This window comes from Fistularia commersonii, chromosome 20 (genome assembly GCF_037954325.1).
Source record: "Fistularia commersonii isolate RoL2024-O1a breed Wild chromosome 20, RoL_Fcom_v1.0, whole genome shotgun sequence".
Taxonomy (NCBI): domain Eukaryota; kingdom Metazoa; phylum Chordata; class Actinopteri; order Syngnathiformes; family Fistulariidae; genus Fistularia; species Fistularia commersonii.
Window position 1 is genome coordinate 1,083,632 of NC_141303.1, and position 21,097 is coordinate 1,104,728.

The window sequence follows — 21,097 nt, forward strand, 5'->3', positions numbered from 1 at the left end:
CATGAACCTCATGCCAAAAAGACTTTGTGATTTAGTTAATGGTTTCAACTCGCGTTGTGCTTTCAAAACGCCTCACACTGGAACTGCAACTCAAGTTAGATGAATAAACGCTGCGGTTCAGGGATACAGCAGAACCTCGGCTTACCTATTTCATTCCTTAACGGACTCCGTTCGCAAACCGAATCAATGTTTTCTGTTGACATCATCGCCTTGCGACCCCATTGGTCCATTCTGCGCTCATTTGAAACTTTACGGGCTTATTTGTGACTAAAATACAGAAAGGAATTAAAGATAACCTTAATCACTGCTGTGTTTCTGCAGTTTCCTCTTCTTGCCAGCACTTGTACTCGGCACTTCCCTCACGAAATCAGCCTAAACACAAGTTACCCTTACTAATGCCAATGCTAATGCTAACGCCAGCAAGCCGTCCTCACTAATGCAAATGCTAACGCCATCTCCAGCAAGCCGTCCTCACTAATGCTAATGCTAACGCTATCTCCAGCAAGCCGTCCTCACTAATGCTAATGCTAACGCTATCTCCAGCAAGCTGTCCTAACTAATGCTAACACTAACACTATCTCCAGCAAGCTGTCCTCACTAATGCTAACGCAAACTCCAGCAAGCCGTCCTCACTAACGCTAATGCTATCTCCAGCAAGCTGTCCTCACAAATGCTGACACTAACGCTATCTCCAGCAAGCTGTCCTCACTAATGCTAATGCTAGCGCTATCTCCAGCAAGCCGTCCTCACTAACGCTAACGCTATCTCCAGTAAGCTGTCCTCACAAATGCTAACGCTAACGCTATCTCCAGTAAGCCGTCTTTCATTCATCGAATAATAATTTTCCCATGCTAACGTAGCCCCCCCACCCACCTTTGGCCACATCAGCCGCCTTTAGCGCATCGCAGTTCTTCAGGATGTTCCAGATGGATGACTCAACCAAGCACCCATGTTTAGCTATTGTTTCCTTCTTCAGATCAACGGTCATTCTGAATTTCTTCTGAACACGACTCGCACCTTAAACCTTTTCTGGAGCCATAATAAGGTCTAGCTTACTGACACCGAAAAAGCTTTCTAAGCGTAGAACACAAGGATGCACGATGTAAACAGCGTGAGGTAGCACGCGCGACAGCCGCTACGCTACCGCGCAGAAGCCCGTGGGCTAGTTCGGATGCGTGTTCATACACCCGGGCTTGTTGATCCAAAACCGTTTGTGGGCCAATTCTGGATTCTGATTAAAACGTGAAACCCGAGAGACTCATTCTTAAGAGCGTGTGCCCTTGAAAGTGGCGTTTCCATGGATTACCCGTTAACCTGCCCGGTCGAAGGTCTGCGCTGACTTATCACTGGACTTTGTCTCCCGGCGAGGCGGAGGCGGAGGCGGGCCGGAGGTTCACCGCCTCCCCCTCACTCCCACCGCGGCTCCCCTCCTCGGCGCTCAGGATCAGCTACCGCTTCAGCCGCGAGCATGGAGAACATACCTGGCTCCGCCGACGAGGGCACGGCGGCGACGGCGGCGGAAAAGTGCCGCGACGAAGCCGAGACACCGGGCGGAGACGGCGGGTGTGAGGCGGCGGTCGGCGAGGTGCAGGTCCACGCCTGCGAGGAGGGAGAGAGCGGCTCGTACGACGTCACCGACGGCGACGAACGCAGCCGGTCGTCCTCCTCGTCCAGCGACGGCAAACAGGTGAAAGGCGAGGAGCCGGAGGAGGTGAAGGCTGAGGAGGTGAAGGCTGAGGAGGTGAAGGCTGAGGAGGTGAAGGCTGAGGAGGTGAAGGCTGAGGAGCCGCCGAGCTGCGCGGTGGGATCGGAGGTCGAGGAGGCGGCGGGATGCACGGCGGAGGTCTTGTTGGAGGTGAAAGCCGAGGATGCTCATGTGGAGGAGAACGGCGACGGGTCCCGGCGCTCCTCCGCTTCCTCCGCCGCGCCAGAAGACCCCGGTCCAGAGCCGAGCATCCTGCAGGAGGACAACGTGGAGGACGGGATGCCGATGGCCTACACTCACCCCGACACCCAGCTCCAGGCCGAGCAGCCGCCGGACTACGGCCTGAAGACCCTGGAGAGCGTCACCCTGGAGGAGGACGCCGCGGCGCCGCGGGATCCCGACCAGCCGGAGATCGCTCTGTTCGTCAAGGTGAGACACGCACGTCGGAGGTCAGAGGTCAAACATCAGGATGAAATATGCACGATAGAGTCGAAGAAGATGTAACATGTATAGGAGAAGATAGCGAGCTGAGCGCTCAAAACATCAGCTTTTATCTATTCACTCCTCATTTGGAGTAAATAAACTATAAAGTAAGTTGGGCCAATATCTTTAAAACGGGGATCATCACTCAGGTTCCAGGCAGGGGTAGGAAGTGCATTTTTGAGGTAAAACAGGACGTCGGAGGTGCAAAGGCGTTCCGATGTAATGATTAACCGTCAGGCTTGGAGCGGCGGAGCAAACCAAGCAAATCAGCCGTGTGTGTTTTTCGCCGGCTATCTGACGAGGGTTTCCTGTTAGGACACGCGGGGTCACCTTGCTGATTGGGAAACTCGGAATGACAATCACGGGGCCGCCCTCCGTTTATCTTTACGCCCTTCAACCGCTGAGTAGCGGCTTCCACGCCTGCGGAGCAGGTCTACAAACCAGCGAGGAAAAAAAAGTCTTGTTCGCGTGTCAAAATTCTGTAAAAAAATCTGAAAAAAAGGTCCGGTTGGATCACGAGCAGCCCGACGGGAGATTTATGGAGGGAGTTAAAGAGGACAGCGGTGGATGGAGGCAGATGATTGGCTGTGGAGGCGCCTGAAGGGAGAATGGCGACAGAGCGTTCGTTACATATAAAAACATTTTCCAAGCAGAGAGAGAGGTTTTGGAGGGTTTAGAGCAGGGCTGTCAAACGTCCGGCCCGCGGGCCGGTACCGGCCCGCCGGGGAGTCCAACCTGGCCCGTGGAACAAACCTACAATTTGATCCATAAAAATCACGGAGTGTTTTTTTAAAATGAAAATGCAGTTCCTGTATTGTTTGCTAGCGGCGTTTTGGTCAGTGTTAGCAACACGGCACAACACGATGTGGCTCACAACGTCCAGCAGATGGCGGCGATGTGATTTACGGGTCTGAAAATAGCAGTTTTACTTATTATTAGAAATGTAGCCGCTTTTCCGTCGAACCCAACACCCTCGTTGCCAGAAAAGAGAAAACGGTTTTCCACTCCTTATTTGTCAGTGGAGGTTCGTAAGAAACTTGTATGATCGGTGTGGACGCAACGAGTGAGAAGACAGAAGCGAAGCGTAGTGTCGTTGAAACTTTTCTTTGTGAATCTCAGGTTGTTCAGCATGTATTTTTTTAAAAGGAACAGCTCATTAGATATAAAGATTTTTATCATTTACCTGTTCTCTTTTATACCAAAACAAAGTACTTCGTGTTCCTTCTAGGAAATCACGCTCTGATTTTACTGGTCCGACCCCCTTGACATCAAATTCGGACCAAAATGAGTTTGACACCCCTGGCTTGGAGAAAACTCCAGAATTCCAAGAGTTGGAGGCTTCTCCGCAAACGTGGCTATTTATAATAAATATTTTTTTTTTTCCTCCACATCTGGCAGGGTGAGCTCCCTATAAAAACAATAAATAAGCGCCGAAATCAGGCATACGAGCACAAAGGCAAGAAAATGACGAGAGGCGGACGGGTTGGAAGACGACCAAGACACCCAAGTAGAGACACCTGATAGAAACGCTACCCGGTCGTTTTGCGGACTTGGAGGGACGCGGCGTGTCTCTCAGCGCTCCAGGGTCGTGCTGCTTCGCTCGGAAAAAGGCTCGGCCGTCTCCGGTTTCTTCTTCTCATTTGTACGTGGCCCTGCCAAAGCCAGCAGCAGTTTGCTGCCGTCTCCTGTTTGTGTTGTATTATCATAAGAACAAAATACAGCGTAATGAATGTTACAGAGGAGTCGGGGGGGTTCGGAGGGGCGACACTCCGTCCCGGCGGCGGCGGCGGCGGCGGCGTCCACGACTTCGCTCGATGATGAATTAAAGAGCCAGAAGGTCCCTGGTTGGATTCCCACGGGAGGCCTTTCTGTGTGGGGTCTCCATGTTCTCCACGAGTCTGCGTGGGGTTCCTCAGGTTCCTCACAGTCCAAACACATGCAGGAGGTTCACTGGAGACCCTGCAGACCTGGGATTGAGGCTCTCGGATCAAATGAGAGTGAATTTTTGAACGTCTCTATGTTTCCAGTGAATGGCAGGACTTCTATAAGATGTGCGAATGGTTGTAGATCTCCATGACATGAATGAGTGAGAAGTTGTGTGTCAATACGAGGTTGTAGTTCTTTGTGAAACGGACGAGAGGGTGAACAGGGTGACGTCTCATGACGTGGATGGAGATCTCGATGCCATGTGTGGAGGGCTGTATGTCGAACGACAAAAATGAGAAGATGTGTAGTTGCACGTCGATACAAAGTGCGAACGAGAGGGTGATTGTTCTACAGTGTGACGTCTCGACAGGATGTGTGAATGACAGAATGAATAATTGGATGCCATTTGAATGGGTGAATGTTTTGTCTTAATTTTCTGTGAATGAGAGTAAACAGTGAACGCTTGTATGTTTATATGACAGGAATGAGTGAATAATTGTATGTCAATACAAGGTGTGAATGAGAAGGTGAGTAGTTGTATCTCTCAGACGTTGCATCGTCCGTTGACGTTCCAGGGTGAACCAACGGGAGGCCGGACCTCGTCCGGTGACCCCGAGCCCGGGAAGAGCCGTGTCGATAATGAAGGTGTGAATAAATAACAGTTGGTTTCGGGGGTTCGCCTCATGTCAGCGGCGGAATCCCGAGCACATTTACGGCCATTTGAAGGATAACGCGCGCGGATACGCTATCAGCAGAGGTCGTTATATCACACTTAAGATAAGGTCGGAGCGGAGTGCGCGATAAAAGTCGACGCCGCCTCGACCCGTCGGCCACGTCCCGACCAGGCCTCGGCGAATTTCGGCTCAAACGCGCAAAGAGCGGCGATCGTCAGGTGATCGTCCGATAAAAACGACCCCGTAATAAATAGAAAATCTCGGCCTCACCAACCCTGAATTAGCGTGGGTTTATTTTTTTTCCACTTACTCCAAGGAAAAGGACATCAGTGGAGATAAAGTTTCTTTTGGCCTGTTACTGGTAAAACAATCTGCCCGTAGAACACATAAAGAATCGAGTCTCTCCCCTCAAAAATGTGTTGTTCTTCCTGTTGCTAGTTGATTTTCAAACATTCGCATGTAAGACGATATTTGGGCTGACGACGGCTGCTCCCTGAAAGCATTAGGGGGAGATTTGTGACGTCACAAATATTCGGATCCCGGTCCGGGTCCAAGCGTGATGTGGAAACTTAAAGCCTGAAGGACACGAGAAATTAAAAAGATACGCAGAGTCAGATATTCTATAATAGTAATAACAGATAATGAGGAAAAACCGGCAGGACCTGAGTCCGTTATTGTTTTATTTCATTTAAAAGTGATGATTTCTTCCAGATTTTTATTGCTCTTGCTAATTTTCAGCTCATTTCTGTCTTTTCTTTTCCCTCCAAGACTGCATGGATAGCTGAAGGTTCTTACATGTGAATTATTTTAAAATTCTAAATGCGATTTCTAATGCGTAGCGTTTCTTTAACCAAGTCCCATAATATTTGTAGTTTGCTCCTTCTGCAGCTCATTTTACTCATTTCCTCCGAATGTTGATGTCATTCGATGCTACTCGAGTAATTTCTTGGCGATTGTCGCCATTGATTTCACATTTTTACATTAAAAACGTAGTTTTTTAGGAAGTTGAGGAGGAAAATGATGGTATTTTTCAAGCGCTACTTCATGTACAACATGAGAGCGAAGCACGTCTTTAAGATGCCATTTTTTAAGCGAATCCCCGCACAATCACCTCTGTAACTTTGCCGTACGATAACGTGGAAACCTCGGTTTAAGATAAGAAACAACGCGAAGGATAAGGCCGGGGAAATGCCTTCGGAAAGCTGACGCCGCGGGCCAAAGGCGACCTTGTCCAAGGTGCGGTAATCTCAGGCAGGGGGCAAATATGTGAGGTGATAAAAACAATACGGCTGGACAACTTTAAATAAATTTAAGGAGGACAATACACGGGTATTATAAGAGCATTAAACACAGCAGGTGAAAAGGTGAAATGTTAAAAAGCGGCATGAGAAAGAGTAAATTAGGTGTTGCCACAAAAAGTCATCAAACAGCGCTTCAGAATATTCACAGTTCACACACTTTCTGCACTTATTGCTTTCTGTGTTTATTTATATGACTAACTAAGCCGCCTGTGTCTCCTCCATGTTATTAACACCTTGTCATGGTATCTGGCGTCATCACGGTGAGCAAAGTCAGGATTTCACCGCGCGTTTCCTTACTGTTGCTGCGACAATAAACACTCAGAAGTCTTAATGCATGGGAAAACAAACCATGGAAAGATTGCGGCACATTTCAAACACGCTCGCCAACAAAACTGCGACGGTGAGGTTGCGACTGTTTGACGCGGGAGTGAATGATTAGCTCGGCGGGTCCATGAATCGACGGGCCTTTTGTCTCAAATGACACGCAACCGTTGTTTTGGGGTCGCAATTGAAGATTTTATTGCATTTAAAAAAACGTCAACCCCATCCTATTTGGACCAGGTTCCGTCTTCTCGGATGAACGTGAGAATGCGGGAAGGATTCCTATCTTTCACAATTTATCTATTTTGGAGAAAATAACTTTGCACACATCTGCACCGAAGCGTCGGCAGAATGATTTTCTTTCAGTCGAATGCAATGTTATCCTGCAAAACTTCCTGCGGTGAAAACGACCTTTGAAGCTGCAGCCTGTTAATTTGTAATGAAGGGTCTCTGCGGACGTTTGAAACTCCGAAATACCTGAAGTACACCGAGTGCCATCGAGGACGCGAACGCCGACCTTCTCAACTGTGCACGTTGAGCGTGCCGACGTTCTTCCTCGGATGAAATTTTCACCGTATTGCACTTTACGGTGATAATAAACCTTTTGTTTTCTTGTATTTTTACCTCTATGTTGACTACAGTAAATCACAACACGTCCATCAGAGCTTTTAAGAGCTGCAAGAAAAAGAAGAAGGTGTTTTTGCACATTAAGAAGGCTAACTGGCGTTCTAAATATTGGCTGAAATAGGCGGCGTCATGATTTGCAGCAGTGAAGAATGCAGCGACTATGAAAACCGATGCAGATGTTTCTATGCGTGAGGTTTGCAACGTGTTGCGAGTGGAAAGAGAGAAAACTAAAGCACGGCTCATTTTTATTCATCCAATTTACTTCTCCAGCTTTTCTTCCCGTGAATAATTCCAATACAATCACACGCAACTTTTCCAAAAATGTAAAAGTTAACAAGTACTGAGCATCGTAAACACGGCTAATGAACTGACTCTTTGTCTGCGAGCCTCAGTAATTGGTTTGCGCTGCACGCCGGCGTGGCTGCCAGGAGAGGGGGCTGCTCTATAAATAGAGGTTTTATAAAAAGTTGCTCCAGTTGGCCTTCCTCTCTCTCGCTCTCGCCTTTTTTCAGATTCCAAATGAACTGGAGAAGAAACGTTCAGTCCCTTCTACATAGCGATCGGTATTTTTTCTTGAATTTATTGAACATTTGACCTGATTTTTTAAGAGTTTTCGTCAATAACACGGGTCGCTTTCATCGCTGAAGCGAGTGAACATCATTAATTATGAACATCTGTGCCGACGGGACCGGGAACGCTGACGGCAACAGAGGTCAAAAAAAACAAAACTATCAGCACATTTAATTAATCAGAGATTAATCAAAGTCTTTAACTCGTTCATATTCATATCAGCCTTCATGCCATCCTCACACTGTACAGAACAGTGTGCTATGTTTATAACTATACATTTCTATCCTGTTCATTTTCTCATTGCAAAATTTGACTGTGCCTGCACAATGACAATTAAAATTCTTGATTCTTTAGAACAGCCGTGGATCTCATGCCATAAATACCTCGGCCAGGCCATTCGTCTGATAATGAAAGTAACGTCTTCTGTTAAAGTTATACAGTAAACCCTTGTTTTTCGCGGGGGTTACGTTCCAAAAAGAACCCATGATGGGCAAAATCCGTGAGTTTTTTTTACAATTATTATATACATCGCTGCTGTCGTCCTTATGTTTTTTTCTTCCTTCTTTATGGAACGAACGGAAGATTCATTCATTCCGTAATGCCGACCTACAGCCGCATAGCTTTTACCTTCCCTTAGCATGTCCAGAAGTTTAACTTTATCTGCCATAGATAGCATCTTCCGCTGCCTTTTGGGCCCTTTTGTCGCTCCAGAGCGTTTTGTCAACATTATGGGTTTTAGAGAAAGAGAATTTGCACGTATGTGATGTAAATGTGTCAAGCTGTTTTACGTACGTGTACATATTAAACTGCGACGTTATTGACGCACAGGTAGAGAAGAAGCGGAGTGACTTTTTAGCCAATCAGAATGCAGAACACAATGCACCATGCTAATCCGTGAAGTAGCGAAACCGTGAAAAGCAAACGGCGTTATAGCGAGGGATCTCTGTAAACGACAAAACCTGACTTAAAAACAAGCTGAATAATCATGGTGCCATGGATGTAGCCACAACCTGCTAGCATGAACTTTTACGAATGAAATATTGACGGGTTAAGTTTCCAATCTATTCTGAGAGATAAATCCCATGGAGAAGAAGAGGGCTGGCTTCTTAGCATCACTGAGGGCAAACAACAGCAACAATCAAAATGAAGTGAGAGGAAAAAGGTGGTGATGGAGGAGAGGCTGGCGGCAGTGAGGATAGATAGATAGATAGAGAGAGAGGGAGAGAGAGAGAGAGAGGGGGATAGAGGATAGAGGGAATGGATGGGGCTCCACCCCCTGCTGCAGACGCCTGTATAGACACCTGTTTTAGGCTTGGTGTCAGTGAGAGCTCTCGCTGCCGGCCATCTGTGTTCAAATCAAAACCCAGGGATCCCACTTGCCACCTGGAACGACATTCGGCATCACCTGCCGGACACGAAACAACCGCCGGCAGGACTCCAGGGGCGGGAGCGTAAAGCGGAGAGTTGGTTTCAGGCCGAGGCGTCGGCGGCGATCACCGAAAGGGAAACTCCGGATGTGTTTTTTGCTCGAACTTGTTTTGGAGGATGTAGACCTCTCCGACTAAGCAAGGGGATTAGATAAGAGAGAAACCAGGTGAACCGGTCGCCATGTCCACAAACGGTCAAGACAGAGACCCCGATATCGAACTTTTTGTCAAGGTAAGACCTGAGAGAGAGAATTGTCGCGGTTCGTCGCAACAGCTGATCCACCAGTGTGGCATCAGCACCGGTGTGTTGTGGAAAGTTGGTGTCACCCAATAGCGGAGGTAGGGTTACAGCTTACCGCTGTGCTCGGTCTTGACCCGGGATTGTTGTGACAGCGATACCGAACCCCCGTCCGGTACCCTCATTTCAGGGGCTACCGTTCTGATTCGAGTCAGGATTCGAGTAGGATTGTTTCGCTCCGTGGAACCAGATAAATGTGTTTAGAGTCGGGAGAATCTACCCGAGGCAGGTGGGAGGACTCGTGGATGCACCGGCTTCATGAGCAAAGTGGCCCCTGAGGAGACCGGATAGTAAAAGGCAACCGCTTTACATCGCTATTCAAAACCAAACGTGAGGTATTTGGGTGATTTGTCTCCGATGTTGCAGTTCTGTTGGTCCAAAGGACTCTGCAAACCCCCTAGTGGCCGCGATCGGAAGCGCACGAAAGGATCGGGGTTTCGCTGACGCCGAATCTGATGAAGCCTTTGCAGAGAATACCTCTGCGTTTTCCATTAAAATGGAACATTTTTGTAAGTTTACAAAAGGCATTTTTTGGCTCTTCTCGACAGCAAACCAGAAAATGTATCATCTTTGGTTTGAGCCGTCTTTAAAACAAACAGCACAGAAAATTCTTTCAGAGAAAGAGAGGACAGACGTATTACTCTATTTAATATAAAACCAATAATTTAGTGTATTAACGTGCTGTCTAACCTGGCAGGAGTCAAGAGTTACACCATGGGAATGGCATTTCAGAAAAAGGATAAAAGCGTCTTCCGATGCCACGTTCAAAAGCGGTTTCCTTGATCTCGAGACGTTCCTCCTTGAAGCGTTAAACAAATCCACGTTTCTTTGGAGTCCAAGTCTGCATCTGAGGACACACATTTTACTTATTACGCAACAAATGGCGCCGCTCGTCACCAAACATCACGTCGCTAATGAATTTTCAGAACGCGCGCAAACCTACCCAAGCGATTGGAGGACAATCGTGAGCGTCCACACTTCTTCAGGCCCCGCTGATTCAACAGCAAAGCGTTATTAAAAATGCAAAACAAACAAAAGATCGGGTCTCGGGAGGCCCGATCAATCTTTCCACACGACTCGAGGAAAAGTCCCGCACCATTTGATTCCTCCGACGTTTGGTCGCAGGACAGAATGCGCTGCTCTTTTTCCTTATTTGTTTTTAATGAAATCCCACTCCTTGTTGTCTTTGTGGAATCCGTGTTTGGGAGCGCGGAGCCAGTCCGGAGCACGTTTCCGTGCAACCTTGATATTAGCTTTTAGTTCCACGCCAGCTGAGATCTGGCCTTGACGGGCAGAGCTCAGCTCCGCGCCCGCTTTCATATCCGCGCGCTCGAAGCGCCCGCAAAGACATCGAAACTATTTTAGTGTTTTGAGTTTTCGCAGACGATACAATAGGCCGAATTCTTCCGTATCAACAAGCGCCGACTATCATTTACTCCAATTACCGCGTCTCTCTCGGTACAACGTACATTAATAGCAGTTAATCAAAATATAGCGGGACGATAACGTCCACCAAAACACAAGCGACGGAAAAGTTACGAGCCTTTTCCATGAAGTAAACAACCGAAAACCATCTCAGCGGTTGCTATGGAGTCAAAACGCTCGCTACGTTAAGAACGACGATGCCATGATGATGGATGTTTATCTGTATCGTCTCTCGCTGTGAACGGAATAATTACAACAACGTCGAGGCTTTACGTCCAACACAAGGAGGGGTAGAAAGCATTGCTACCGCCTTTCAAATTGACAGACGGTCACTCGGTACGTTTTGGCAAAAATGCATTTTTTTTTTTTTCAATTAAACAGCCTTTTACATGTCATTTTTAATGAAGCGACACCACCGAAAACCGAGTTTTATGTAACTGCGAGACCCCCAATTCACTTGTCCGCACCCCCGTAGATGTGTGCGATGGGTGGGACGAGGTATCTTTGCCTCCGGCGGCGTCCCTCGCCGGATCACTCGGCAGCTCCACACACTCATGTGCCTGCAGGCCCGGTTGTGTGTGACAGCTTTTGTGCTCATGTTCTAGATGTTGATCATCAGCGGCTGTGTATTGTGTTACCGCAGCGCCGCTGAGCCCGGCCCTAACAATGCACAGACAGAAGCATCACATGCACTCCGGCAGCATGACAGCGCCGAGTATCAATGGCTGGCATACATACAGTTGGCTCAGCTACTTTTAGACTGACATCTCTGTTTTCTGGTGTTTGCTAGCAGCGGCGCTCAGCTGAGAACATGTACCGTGCCGCAAAATACTAAATGTTCCAGCAATCATTTTCTTCGGCGGAGGAAAGCTGGAACTACTTACAAGTCAATCATGCATTATCCATCTCGAGGCACTAAAGTAAAAATGGAAGTAGGTTTTATAGAATGTGGCAGATGCTCTTCTGCGCTAAGGATGTGGTAGGAAAATGGAGACTGTTTGTTATGAAAAAGAAAACTGACATAATTAACTTCAGGAAAAACTCATTTACATGAAGTACTTATCGGTTAGGCCTTTCTAACATGGCGAACAATGAATGTCGCCGTCTATTACGACGCCGCGTGTCACATTATCAACTCAGGTATGAAAAATAACCCCGGAGACAAAGCGGGTGAAACGTTTCGCCGGTCTTTACGCGAACGCTCCATTTCATCGCCGGTCCGTTTCGTTGGGATTTTTTTTAATGAATTCTTACAGATTGCGCGGTGAAATATGTATCCATTTCAGACTTCATCATTTCTCTAATATTTGAGGGAATCGCTACTTTTGCTGATTTTCGTTGACTGTCAGCGGAGTCGTTTTCCCGTGATGGACAATTAAATGAATTCACTGGACAAATTAGAAAAATGAATAGTCAATGATATGAAACAATGTTCTCTCCAGACTCTAATCAGTGCCTGACTGCAAAAAACAAAAACCCAAACAACATCAGTGAGATGAGATCTGACTGATTTTGATATACTGCCCGGCTCTATTACCGACTTCAGGAGTAATAGTCGGCAAATGAAAATGTGAAGGTTGCGAGTTTCCACATAATGAAAATAATGTTTAAACGGCCGCCCTGGGTTTGATTATATCACCCTAAAAACGTCTCCGCGAGTGAGTCACCGAAACGGTCGGAGATTTATCTGCGCGCACAGAACGTGCAGCGGGAACCGGCCGCAGCGACGACGCTGGGAATCGGGAGGTTCACGAGGAACAAATGTGGAGTTCAGTTATGGAAGCGGTCGGTTCATCTGGAAGAGAGAGGGAAGGGCGGATGATTTACTCTGGGACGAAAGATAGATGCACAATGCTCTGCGCCTCCGGAATCCGTCACGGCATAAAACTCGCCTCTTTGTTGTTTTATTTGTTTCAACAATCTCGTTGCCAAAGTCAACCAGGCGAGGTATTTTTCTAAAAATACACGATCACTCATGCTAAAAAATGCTGAAATGATTATATCTTACTTGTTATCGCCAAGTAAAGTGGTAGTGATGTTTATCCAATTGCACGAACATTTACAGAAATATTAATTTGAATTGCTCACTGATCCATTTATAATCAAATAAAGTATTGTATCATTTGTATGTAACCTTGATTTTTTTTTTCCCCTTTTACTCGGTAAAACCATACAATGAGAGAAAGATTAAACCTAGCAATTTGTCAGTTATTTAAGAAGTCGCAACCTATGTGTGGGAATAATAGTAATACATACATCAGTTAATTTGCAACGGGAGACGGCAAATATTTACATTCCCCGGAAAAGAAAAACAATGAACGTCTGGTTCCACGTGGTAAATCTCTGCTGAACCGGAGTTCAATGCACCTACTGTATTTGCCGCAGGGCTTTTCGGGGCGGCGGGTCTGACCCGGCGCTGGCTGACCCCGAGGCCGCTGAACCGGCTGATGGATAATGGCGATGTATAATTCAGCTGGCCTGGCGGATCAGGTGTCAGCGCTGCTACTCTGGGTCCGTATACGTGCCGACACGCGACCTCGCGGCGCAACACGATGGGGAGGAAGTGATTCTGCCTGTCTTTACAGCTAACTTAATGCTTCATTTACACCTAATCAAAGCAATAAAGTGCTTGAAAAGTGATTATCTGAACACGGAATCCTCCGGACGGATTTATGGGACTATTACAGAAGAAAGATACGATGGACAGTAAAACAATTCAAGCGATCACAATAAAAGCAAAGATGCCATAAACAGATGATAATTAATCAATAAATGCTCATTGTGAAAACAAAGGATGTCAGAAGGACAGTCTGGGAAATCTTGCAATCCTGGTCGCTTGTGCACAAAAACATATGAAGTCATTTTAATAAATAACGATATCATACATGTTATTTCCATCCTTCCAGTTCAGAAATAATAACCGGAAGATAATGTAAAAAAAAAAGCGAGTTATCGTGATAAAATCAATGAATAGCCACTTAATACATTTTCAGATTTCATTATATTATAAATAGAAAAGAAAAAAAAAAAAAAATGATAAGGGCCATTTGCATATTATCAAATCACTTATTAGCAGTTATACAACATGGCTTCTGATGTACTTTAGAAAAGGATCCACTGAGCTAAGATCCAGCCAGTATCAACAGACCCTCGACCTCCTGAGACAGAGGCTTCGACACGCCGCTTCAGCATTTTCTCACAACTATTTTTGCGGCTTCAAGCGTCAGCGGGTGTAAAGCGAAGCGGCGCACCTGAGCCCAACACTTGGAGTCACGGACGGCGTGATGTAGGAGTGCTTTAAAAGTAGCAGCTTGGCAGCTTGTGTTGAAATGTACGTTCATATCAAACAGCAAATGTTAATAAACACAACTAGGTCAGTCTGAATGCGCATATCTGTTGAATTTTCTTGCTTCGGTGACTCCCGTGTTGTTTTTACGCAGTTCGATTTGCTTTCGCTGCCACAGGGAGGCGCAGAGAAGTCACTCTGTATGTAAACACTGAGTCAGTGTTAAGTAGAATAAGGTGGGAAAAACATACTAAAGGTAGCTCCTTTTTTGGAAGTCCGACGGAGTTTAAGGAAAACCGGAGGCCAGGCTGTGAAAATCCTGAAAAGTGGGGTTTCGAACTTGACACCTTAAACCAAGCGGGAGCAGGAAACAGGGGACGGGGTCATTTTCAGACACTAACTGTTGCATAAAGTTATATTACACCAATAGCTTTCGTAACCTTGCACTAAAACCGTGATTCAGAGTAAGCGCATGTGAAATGTAATTATTTTGCCATGTTTTATGAGTCCTGGTTGTATGTGTGTGTGTGTGTGTGTGTGTGTGTGTGTAGGCAGGCAGCGATGGAGAAAGTATTGGCAACTGCCCCTTCTCACAGCGCCTCTTCATGATCCTCTGGCTCAAAGGAGTTGTGTTCAATGTGACCACCGTCGACCTCAAGAGGTGAGGACGCCAGGGAGTTGGACCCCCGAAAAGTCGAGGCGCACACTCACGAGTCGGCGCGCCTCTTGTTCACTCCCTGCAGGAAGCCGGCGGATCTGCACAACCTGGCCCCGGGGACGCACCCGCCTTTCTTGACCTTCAACGGAGAGGTCAAGACGGACATCAACAAGATCGAGGAATTCCTTGAGGAAGTGCTCTGTCCTCCAAAGTAAATAGTCCGGATAGTGTTACCATGCTTTAGAGGGTAACGCCGGCTAAACACGCCGCTCTGTATTTGCTTCCTGCCGCAAGACGATCGCCGAGCTCGATAAGAAACGATGTCAGCGGATATATTTGCTTTAACTGCGTGCTGTTATGGTCGGGTTATCCAAGCTCGGCCTCGGGGGGAACCTCAAGGAGCAAAGAATACGGTGACTCGACCCTCGTATTCATAACATAAAATACGTGTTTAAAATGTCATGTTTTAGGGATAGTGCGAAAAAAAATATTCCAGGCACATCCATCATGATGACGTTAAACAGAACAAAACTTAAAAATGAAGGAAAACAAGACGTCACACTTACAGTAGCGTGGAAAATAAATAAAAAGATGCGAGAAAGAAACAAAGAGCAAACAAGGATATTCAATTGGGAACGGTTAAAAGGCGATTACACTTAAAACACTGTGTGTGTGTGTGTGTGTGTGTATACACATATCCTGTGTATATACGTGTATTTCGGGGTCACGGGACTGCTGACAGTCTTTGGAAACGTCAGTCGATAGCTTTAACAACCCACCACTTTGAAATGTTTACATGTGAAGCGGGAGCCGGGGGCTCATTAAGCGCGGCCACCCTGGAACTCCACATTGTGTTAATCTGGGCCTTCAAATAAAACAACTATAAAATATCTAATGAGACTGACAACCGCTCGCTCCTTTTTACGTAATATTAGAGGATGAAATACACGCGTATCATCGTTCCAACAAAAAGCCGGCCTCGGCGTTTGAGCACTTGCAGGGAAAAATGTCAGATTAACTAAATCTTTCTTTTATAGCCTGTAAAGCTTTTTACATTACAAATGGACTTTGGTGTGAGAAAGCGAGCGGGGCGAGCGGCCAAACCTGGTGTGTAACATGTTTTCAGCCTGAGCCGAGCTCCGGTCCAGGTGTTAATGCTATCCAGATGCTCCGGTCCACGTCTCTGACTGCAACCTTCCCTCCGTCTGTCTGCTCAGGTATCCCAAGCTGGCGGCCAAGCAGAGAGAGTCAAACACAGCTGGAAATGACATCTTCGCCAAGTTCTCAGCCTACATCAAGAACACCAAACCGGAGGCCAACGCCGGTGGGCCGCTCATTTTGCACCATTTACACTCGCAGGCACACGCACTAAAACACAAGAGGGGAGAGAAAATGTGCGTCAGCCAGTATTTTGTCATTCCTCCACTAGGTAGTAGCAGAGGCCGCTGCTTGAGCGTCTCCGGTTGCTTTGCCGCCACCTAGTGACCTTCCCCAACCCCAAAGTCATCTGTTTTTTCACTGCCGAGAACCCCGGAATAACACCCGCTTCCACGTTCATTCGCTTCGTCGTAGACACAAGTTCCACTTTATTTCATTTGGCCTTTGTGGAATTTTCTTCACAATTATGGTCATTATACATTTTCATATTATGAATGTTTGTGCTTGCGCTATCCTCCATTTGTCATATTTTACTATTATTGTTGGAGTGGTCTCATTAATCCAAGTATTCCACATATCCTCACACGTTTGAGATTCAGAGATATTTTTGTTTTGCATCACACCTCTGTCATTTCCTCTCAAGATTACACCTTATCTTCTCATTTCAACTGCGACAAAGTGTTGTAGACCGCTTAAGATAAGATAAGATAACCCTTATTGATCCCCATAGGGGAAATTCCTTTGTCACAGCAGCGTATCAATGACGATAAATACAGAGACGGTTAGTAGAACGTCCAGGAATAAATAGACAGCAAGGAGAACAATAACAACAACAGCTGCAGCTCGTGGTCACGGCCGCGCTGACCGCTATAAACCGTGCAGTTCTAGAGAAAGGACTCTCCAAGGCCCTGAAGAAGCTGGACGAGTACCTGAACAGCCCGCTGCCTGACGAGATCGACGCTGACAGCATGGAGGAAGAGAAGGGCTCCAGCCGATATTTCCTGGATGGAAACGAGCTCACCCTAGCCGACTGCAACCTGCTGCCCAAACTGCACATAGTAAAGGTAAACAAGCCCCGGGCAAAATGTGCTCATTAACACGAAGAACCAGGTGACTGTTTGATTTCTATTAGACCTTTTCACGGCTCTGGAACTTCGTTAATATTCCGTTTTTCGACCGTTGACGCTGAGAGTAGTTTCTGGGAGAGGTTAAATAAAACAAACTTGCGGGATGGAGAATACTTTGGCGACAGACTCTCACTTGACAGATAGTGAAAGAATTGGCGTGAAATTGGCTCCAGATATTAAACACTCTCACGGCGACACTCTTGACTTTTTACCTCACTTGGAGAAACATCATGTTAATGGATCGATAGAAAACTAGCTGGAGACACCTCTTGACTCCCTGTCGCTGGAGCTCAAATAAATCTACCGATTCCTCCGGCAGTCGGTTTAGTAAAAAAAAAAAAAAAAATCAAGTTTGGGACCGAGTACCGCCGTCAATACGCTCAAACCTCATACGACCGCATTCTCCTACGTTTTACAAAGCGATGGTGACGGCTGCCATGCCAAGTGCCAGCCGGCCCATCAGCAGGGATTAGGGGTTCAGTATCCCAGAAGATCAGGCCTGTAACCCTCTACCGCTCTACATCCTGAGCCTGCCGCCCTCCGCCGAAGGCTTCCCTCGGCTGCCGTCCCGTTTTTTTTTTTGTTTTTTTTTTTTCCTCGGATAAACCACACTTGGATGAGTTTTCATGTAATCACATCTTGACCTTTGGACAAATGCACTGCTGTCCAGAAAGACTAATTACACTTACACATTTTAATTCTAATTACATCCTGGCTAAAACCGTTTATCATACTTGAAATGTGCATAAGGACGTGCACATGTTCCAAAATCAATTCTGCGTTCGCTAGTATTTCTGCACATTTAATATCGATTCGGTTGGGTTTTAGTGTTTGTGTTGTTACTGCAGTCAGACTTTGTGGAGCGGTGCAAGTGTGGACTTTCCCTCTGTGAGACAGTATTCTGGAAATGCTGTTTTGCGGTGAAGATAGGGACCAGATGTCACGACTGCGGCTTTGGCCTGATATGGGCCATACATGACGGACTTGTAGCTCGCTTCTTCGCTGCCAACACATCCTGAATCACCGCTGTCATATAAGGCCAAATATGTGACATGACAAAAACTGAACCCGGATCAGAGCTTGACCACATTTAGGCCAAACATTCTATGCCTTTGGCAGCAACATGGCTTATACTTTCTACTGCTTTTTTTTTTTTTTTCGGGGGAAAAAAAGCCATTCACTTATCAAGTTGGAGTAGCAGCAGCAGTATTTTGACTCAGTCTCTGCACATAATTAATGCATAAGCATTCGATACAGCAGCGCATGTTAAACTATAGAAACTCAACATGAAACCCCTGAGTCTTCACATGAGGACATGACACATTACATGACGCTTAATTATGACTTGTTTTCCCGACATAAAGTCACTTTTTGAACCAAAACTAGCAACTGTAGCTCGTTGCAACACTGCATTTGAGGACCGGGAGTTAATCCTGCGTTTCCCCACATGTAGACCAGACACGGGCCTCGGTCAGCACGCGGATAGAATAAAAGCCGAATAAATTGATTTAAGACTGACGACTGAAATATGAGTCAACACCTAGTTCATGTCTGCTGATTAGTCAGGACATGAGGTAAATTGGAAAAAAAAAAATACAAATCAATAGAAAAGTGTCTAAGGACTGATTTTAAATGCCTGAAAACTCAACCTACTTCTTGTCCCTCTCCTTTAGGTCGTTGCGAAGAAGTACCGCAATTACGACATTCCTTCAGACATGACAGGAGTGTGGAGGTATCTGAAGAAGGCCTACTCCCGCGACGAGTTCACCAACACCTGTGCTGCAGACTCAGAGATCGAGATAGCCTACAAAGACGTGGCCAGACGACTGGCCAAGTAAGTCGTCGACTCGTCCGAGCTCCGACAAAACAAACCGGCGACGCGCCCGCACGAAAACATGGTATTCAAACCGAAGAGGGGACTCGAGACTCTCATCGGACGCATTTTCAGAAACCTGAGATTTATGTCTGTCACATGTCCGTGCGGAGTGATGGCTCGGTTTGTTTTGCAACTCCAGATGTGACGGATTTCAGAAATTCGGCGGATAACAGAAATGGTTTTGCAATCCCCGACAATAGCGAAAAAAAGGAGAGGCCGACATGAATCACTCGTACTTCGCTTTTCTTAAAGCGGAGTCAAACTCCACTGCTGTGAAACTTCTGACATAACACTTTTCACCCAAAGACCATTTCGTCTCTGTATTTATTTCTCATAACACAAAGCTCCCTTTCACATGTTCCCCCGCAGCCTGCACGGCCAAACATTTTACTATCTGCTGATGTCAGGGTCGTTCGCTTTATTTATTCCTCAAGCCACAGAAGTGTAGTCTGACTCCAGTGTTTATTATTGAGCCTTGCTTTCAGAGGAAAAGCTGATTTATCCATGATTGATGCAAACGCTTTGCCGAATGTGACTGTTGCAAATCTGCAGATTCATTTTGATCGTCATTTGCCGTAGTCGTTTTACTTCCTTGAGCAAATCGTAAACTTTCGCTCTTACTTCTGAAAAATTGACTTTAAGAATAAGTTTAAAATCGGGGAGAAAAAAAAAAAAAAATCAACTGACAAAGGCACATGGCTTCCATCAGATGAGTGAGTGTGTGGGGCTGGGAGATGGACGGATTGAAAAACACCTAAACAGTTCCTCAAAGTCATTGAGATTTTTTTAAAAGTACATGTAGCATAATTCCTGAAAATGAGCAATACCTGCAAAATAGAGACAAATCACACAAAGTAAAGTTGATTAATTAATAACCCCTTACAATAAGATGAGGAAATAAATAAAGGGGAAAATTCTAGATGTGTTTAATCAGAGATGTGGAGTTAAGATCCCTTTCAAATTATAATGCTCTTTCTTTAAATCACAAGAACAGAAAAGCACCATGGCAAATTTACTTTGAAATCGTGGTAAAATGTCACGAGCGTACAGTAAAAACATGACCTTCTGGCACGTTGCTCGGCCCTGGGTGCTCGCACGGGTCTCTCTACGTTGTAAGTTCGAGACCCGATGTAACGTCTATATTTAAAATATGCAAAATCACACGCCTTGACAACGTGCCTCTCGTCGGAAATGTCAAAAATCCACGTCAACGTCACTGATGGACTCATTATGAAAAACGTATTGCGGCCGGAGCCGAGACATTTGTTTTGCCACGAGCTATTAGCGTTCACTCTAGGTATTGATTTTGTCTTGGGTTACACCTGATATTATGAATGGGGAATATTTATTTAGCAGCCCAATCAGACCTGATTAGTTCGAGCCATTAGTGCTGCGATGAAAAGCGCCTTCGAGGCCAAGTCGGCGATGGTCGGACGCCATGCGCTCCAGCCCTTCATCACAGAGACGTTTCCTCCCCTTTGAGGAGTCGATCAACATCCAGAGCCTCGAAGTTCAAGTTCAAAAGTTTGATTGTCCTTGCAGTGGGGGGGAGGTCGGGGGAAAGGGGGTGCGTGAGGGAGGGGGATGGAAATTTGTCTTTGGGCTTATCGTCTTTGGCTTAGTGTCAGGCTGCAACTATAGCGAGACTTCCTTGAAGAACCATTAGGCTATTGTGTGGTTTGGACAAACATATGATATGAAACTGGAGCATGATGACTGAGAGGCTTGCTCGTTGTGAAGCTCCACAAATAAAATAATATTTTCACAGATCTGCTCCTGCGTTTTCTCTTCTTTTCCAGTCAGGCGATCAATCAACATTGATATTTTCTAGGTGCCGTGACGGGTAGGCGTCTGTTCGAAGTGACAGCAAAGGTACCGGTGGAGCCCGCGCCCCGAAAAAAAAAGGGTTAAGTGTGCCTGACTGATGTGATCATATCCAGCAGTGCAGGTCTGTTTCTCCATCCATAACGACGGGAGACTAAGAAAGACAGAGAGGCGGGAAGAGAGTGAGAGAGTGAGAGAGAGAGAGAGAGAGAGAGAGAGAGAGAGAGAGAGAGAGAGAGAGAAAGTGATGACCGTTGACAGGCTTAAATAGAGGCTTCCATGCCAGGGATCAAACGCCATCCCTCTTCTCCACTCTCTCATTAAGACGGAAAACCCGAGTGCTGCCATCCGATCTGTCTCCATTTTTCCTCAAAGGAGTCTAACTTGAAAGATCTGCGCCTGTCGGATTTA

At 46.3% G+C, this 21,097-nt stretch overlaps 1 protein-coding gene across 3 annotated transcripts; it reads left to right on the forward strand.

The window, feature by feature from the left end:
• The first annotated feature begins 1,409 nt into the window (after positions 1-1,409).
• clic5b (CLIC family member 5b) lies at positions 1,410-20,629 on the forward strand. Of its 3 annotated transcripts, XM_086167246.1 has the most exons (7): positions 1,410-1,711; positions 1,757-2,134; positions 14,595-14,704; positions 14,787-14,912; positions 15,919-16,025; positions 16,742-16,923; positions 18,660-20,629. In XM_086167246.1, exons 1-7 carry the CDS (start codon positions 1,469-1,471, stop codon positions 18,822-18,824), a joined length of 1,311 nt encoding a protein of 436 aa, XP_086023372.1. In that variant the 5' UTR covers positions 1,410-1,468; the 3' UTR covers positions 18,825-20,629. The 3 variants fall into 3 exon arrangements, with proteins under 3 accessions (XP_086023372.1, XP_086023371.1, XP_086023373.1); XM_086167245.1 differs by having other exon boundaries at positions 1,410-2,134; XM_086167247.1 differs by lacking the exons at positions 1,410-1,711; positions 1,757-2,134 and adding an exon at positions 8,939-9,266.
• The last annotated feature ends 468 nt before the right edge of the window (positions 20,630-21,097 follow it).

Coding starts and splice junctions, on each gene's coding strand:
- clic5b (XM_086167245.1), top strand. CDS start 1,469: ATGGAGAACATACCTGGCTCCGCCGACGAGGGCACGGCGGCGACGGCG. Junction 2,135..14,594: donor AGATCGCTCTGTTCGTCAAG/GTGAGACACGCA, acceptor GTGTGTGTGTAG/GCAGGCAGCGATGGAGAAAG. Junction 14,705..14,786: donor ACCACCGTCGACCTCAAGAG/GTGAGGACGCCA, acceptor CACTCCCTGCAG/GAAGCCGGCGGATCTGCACA.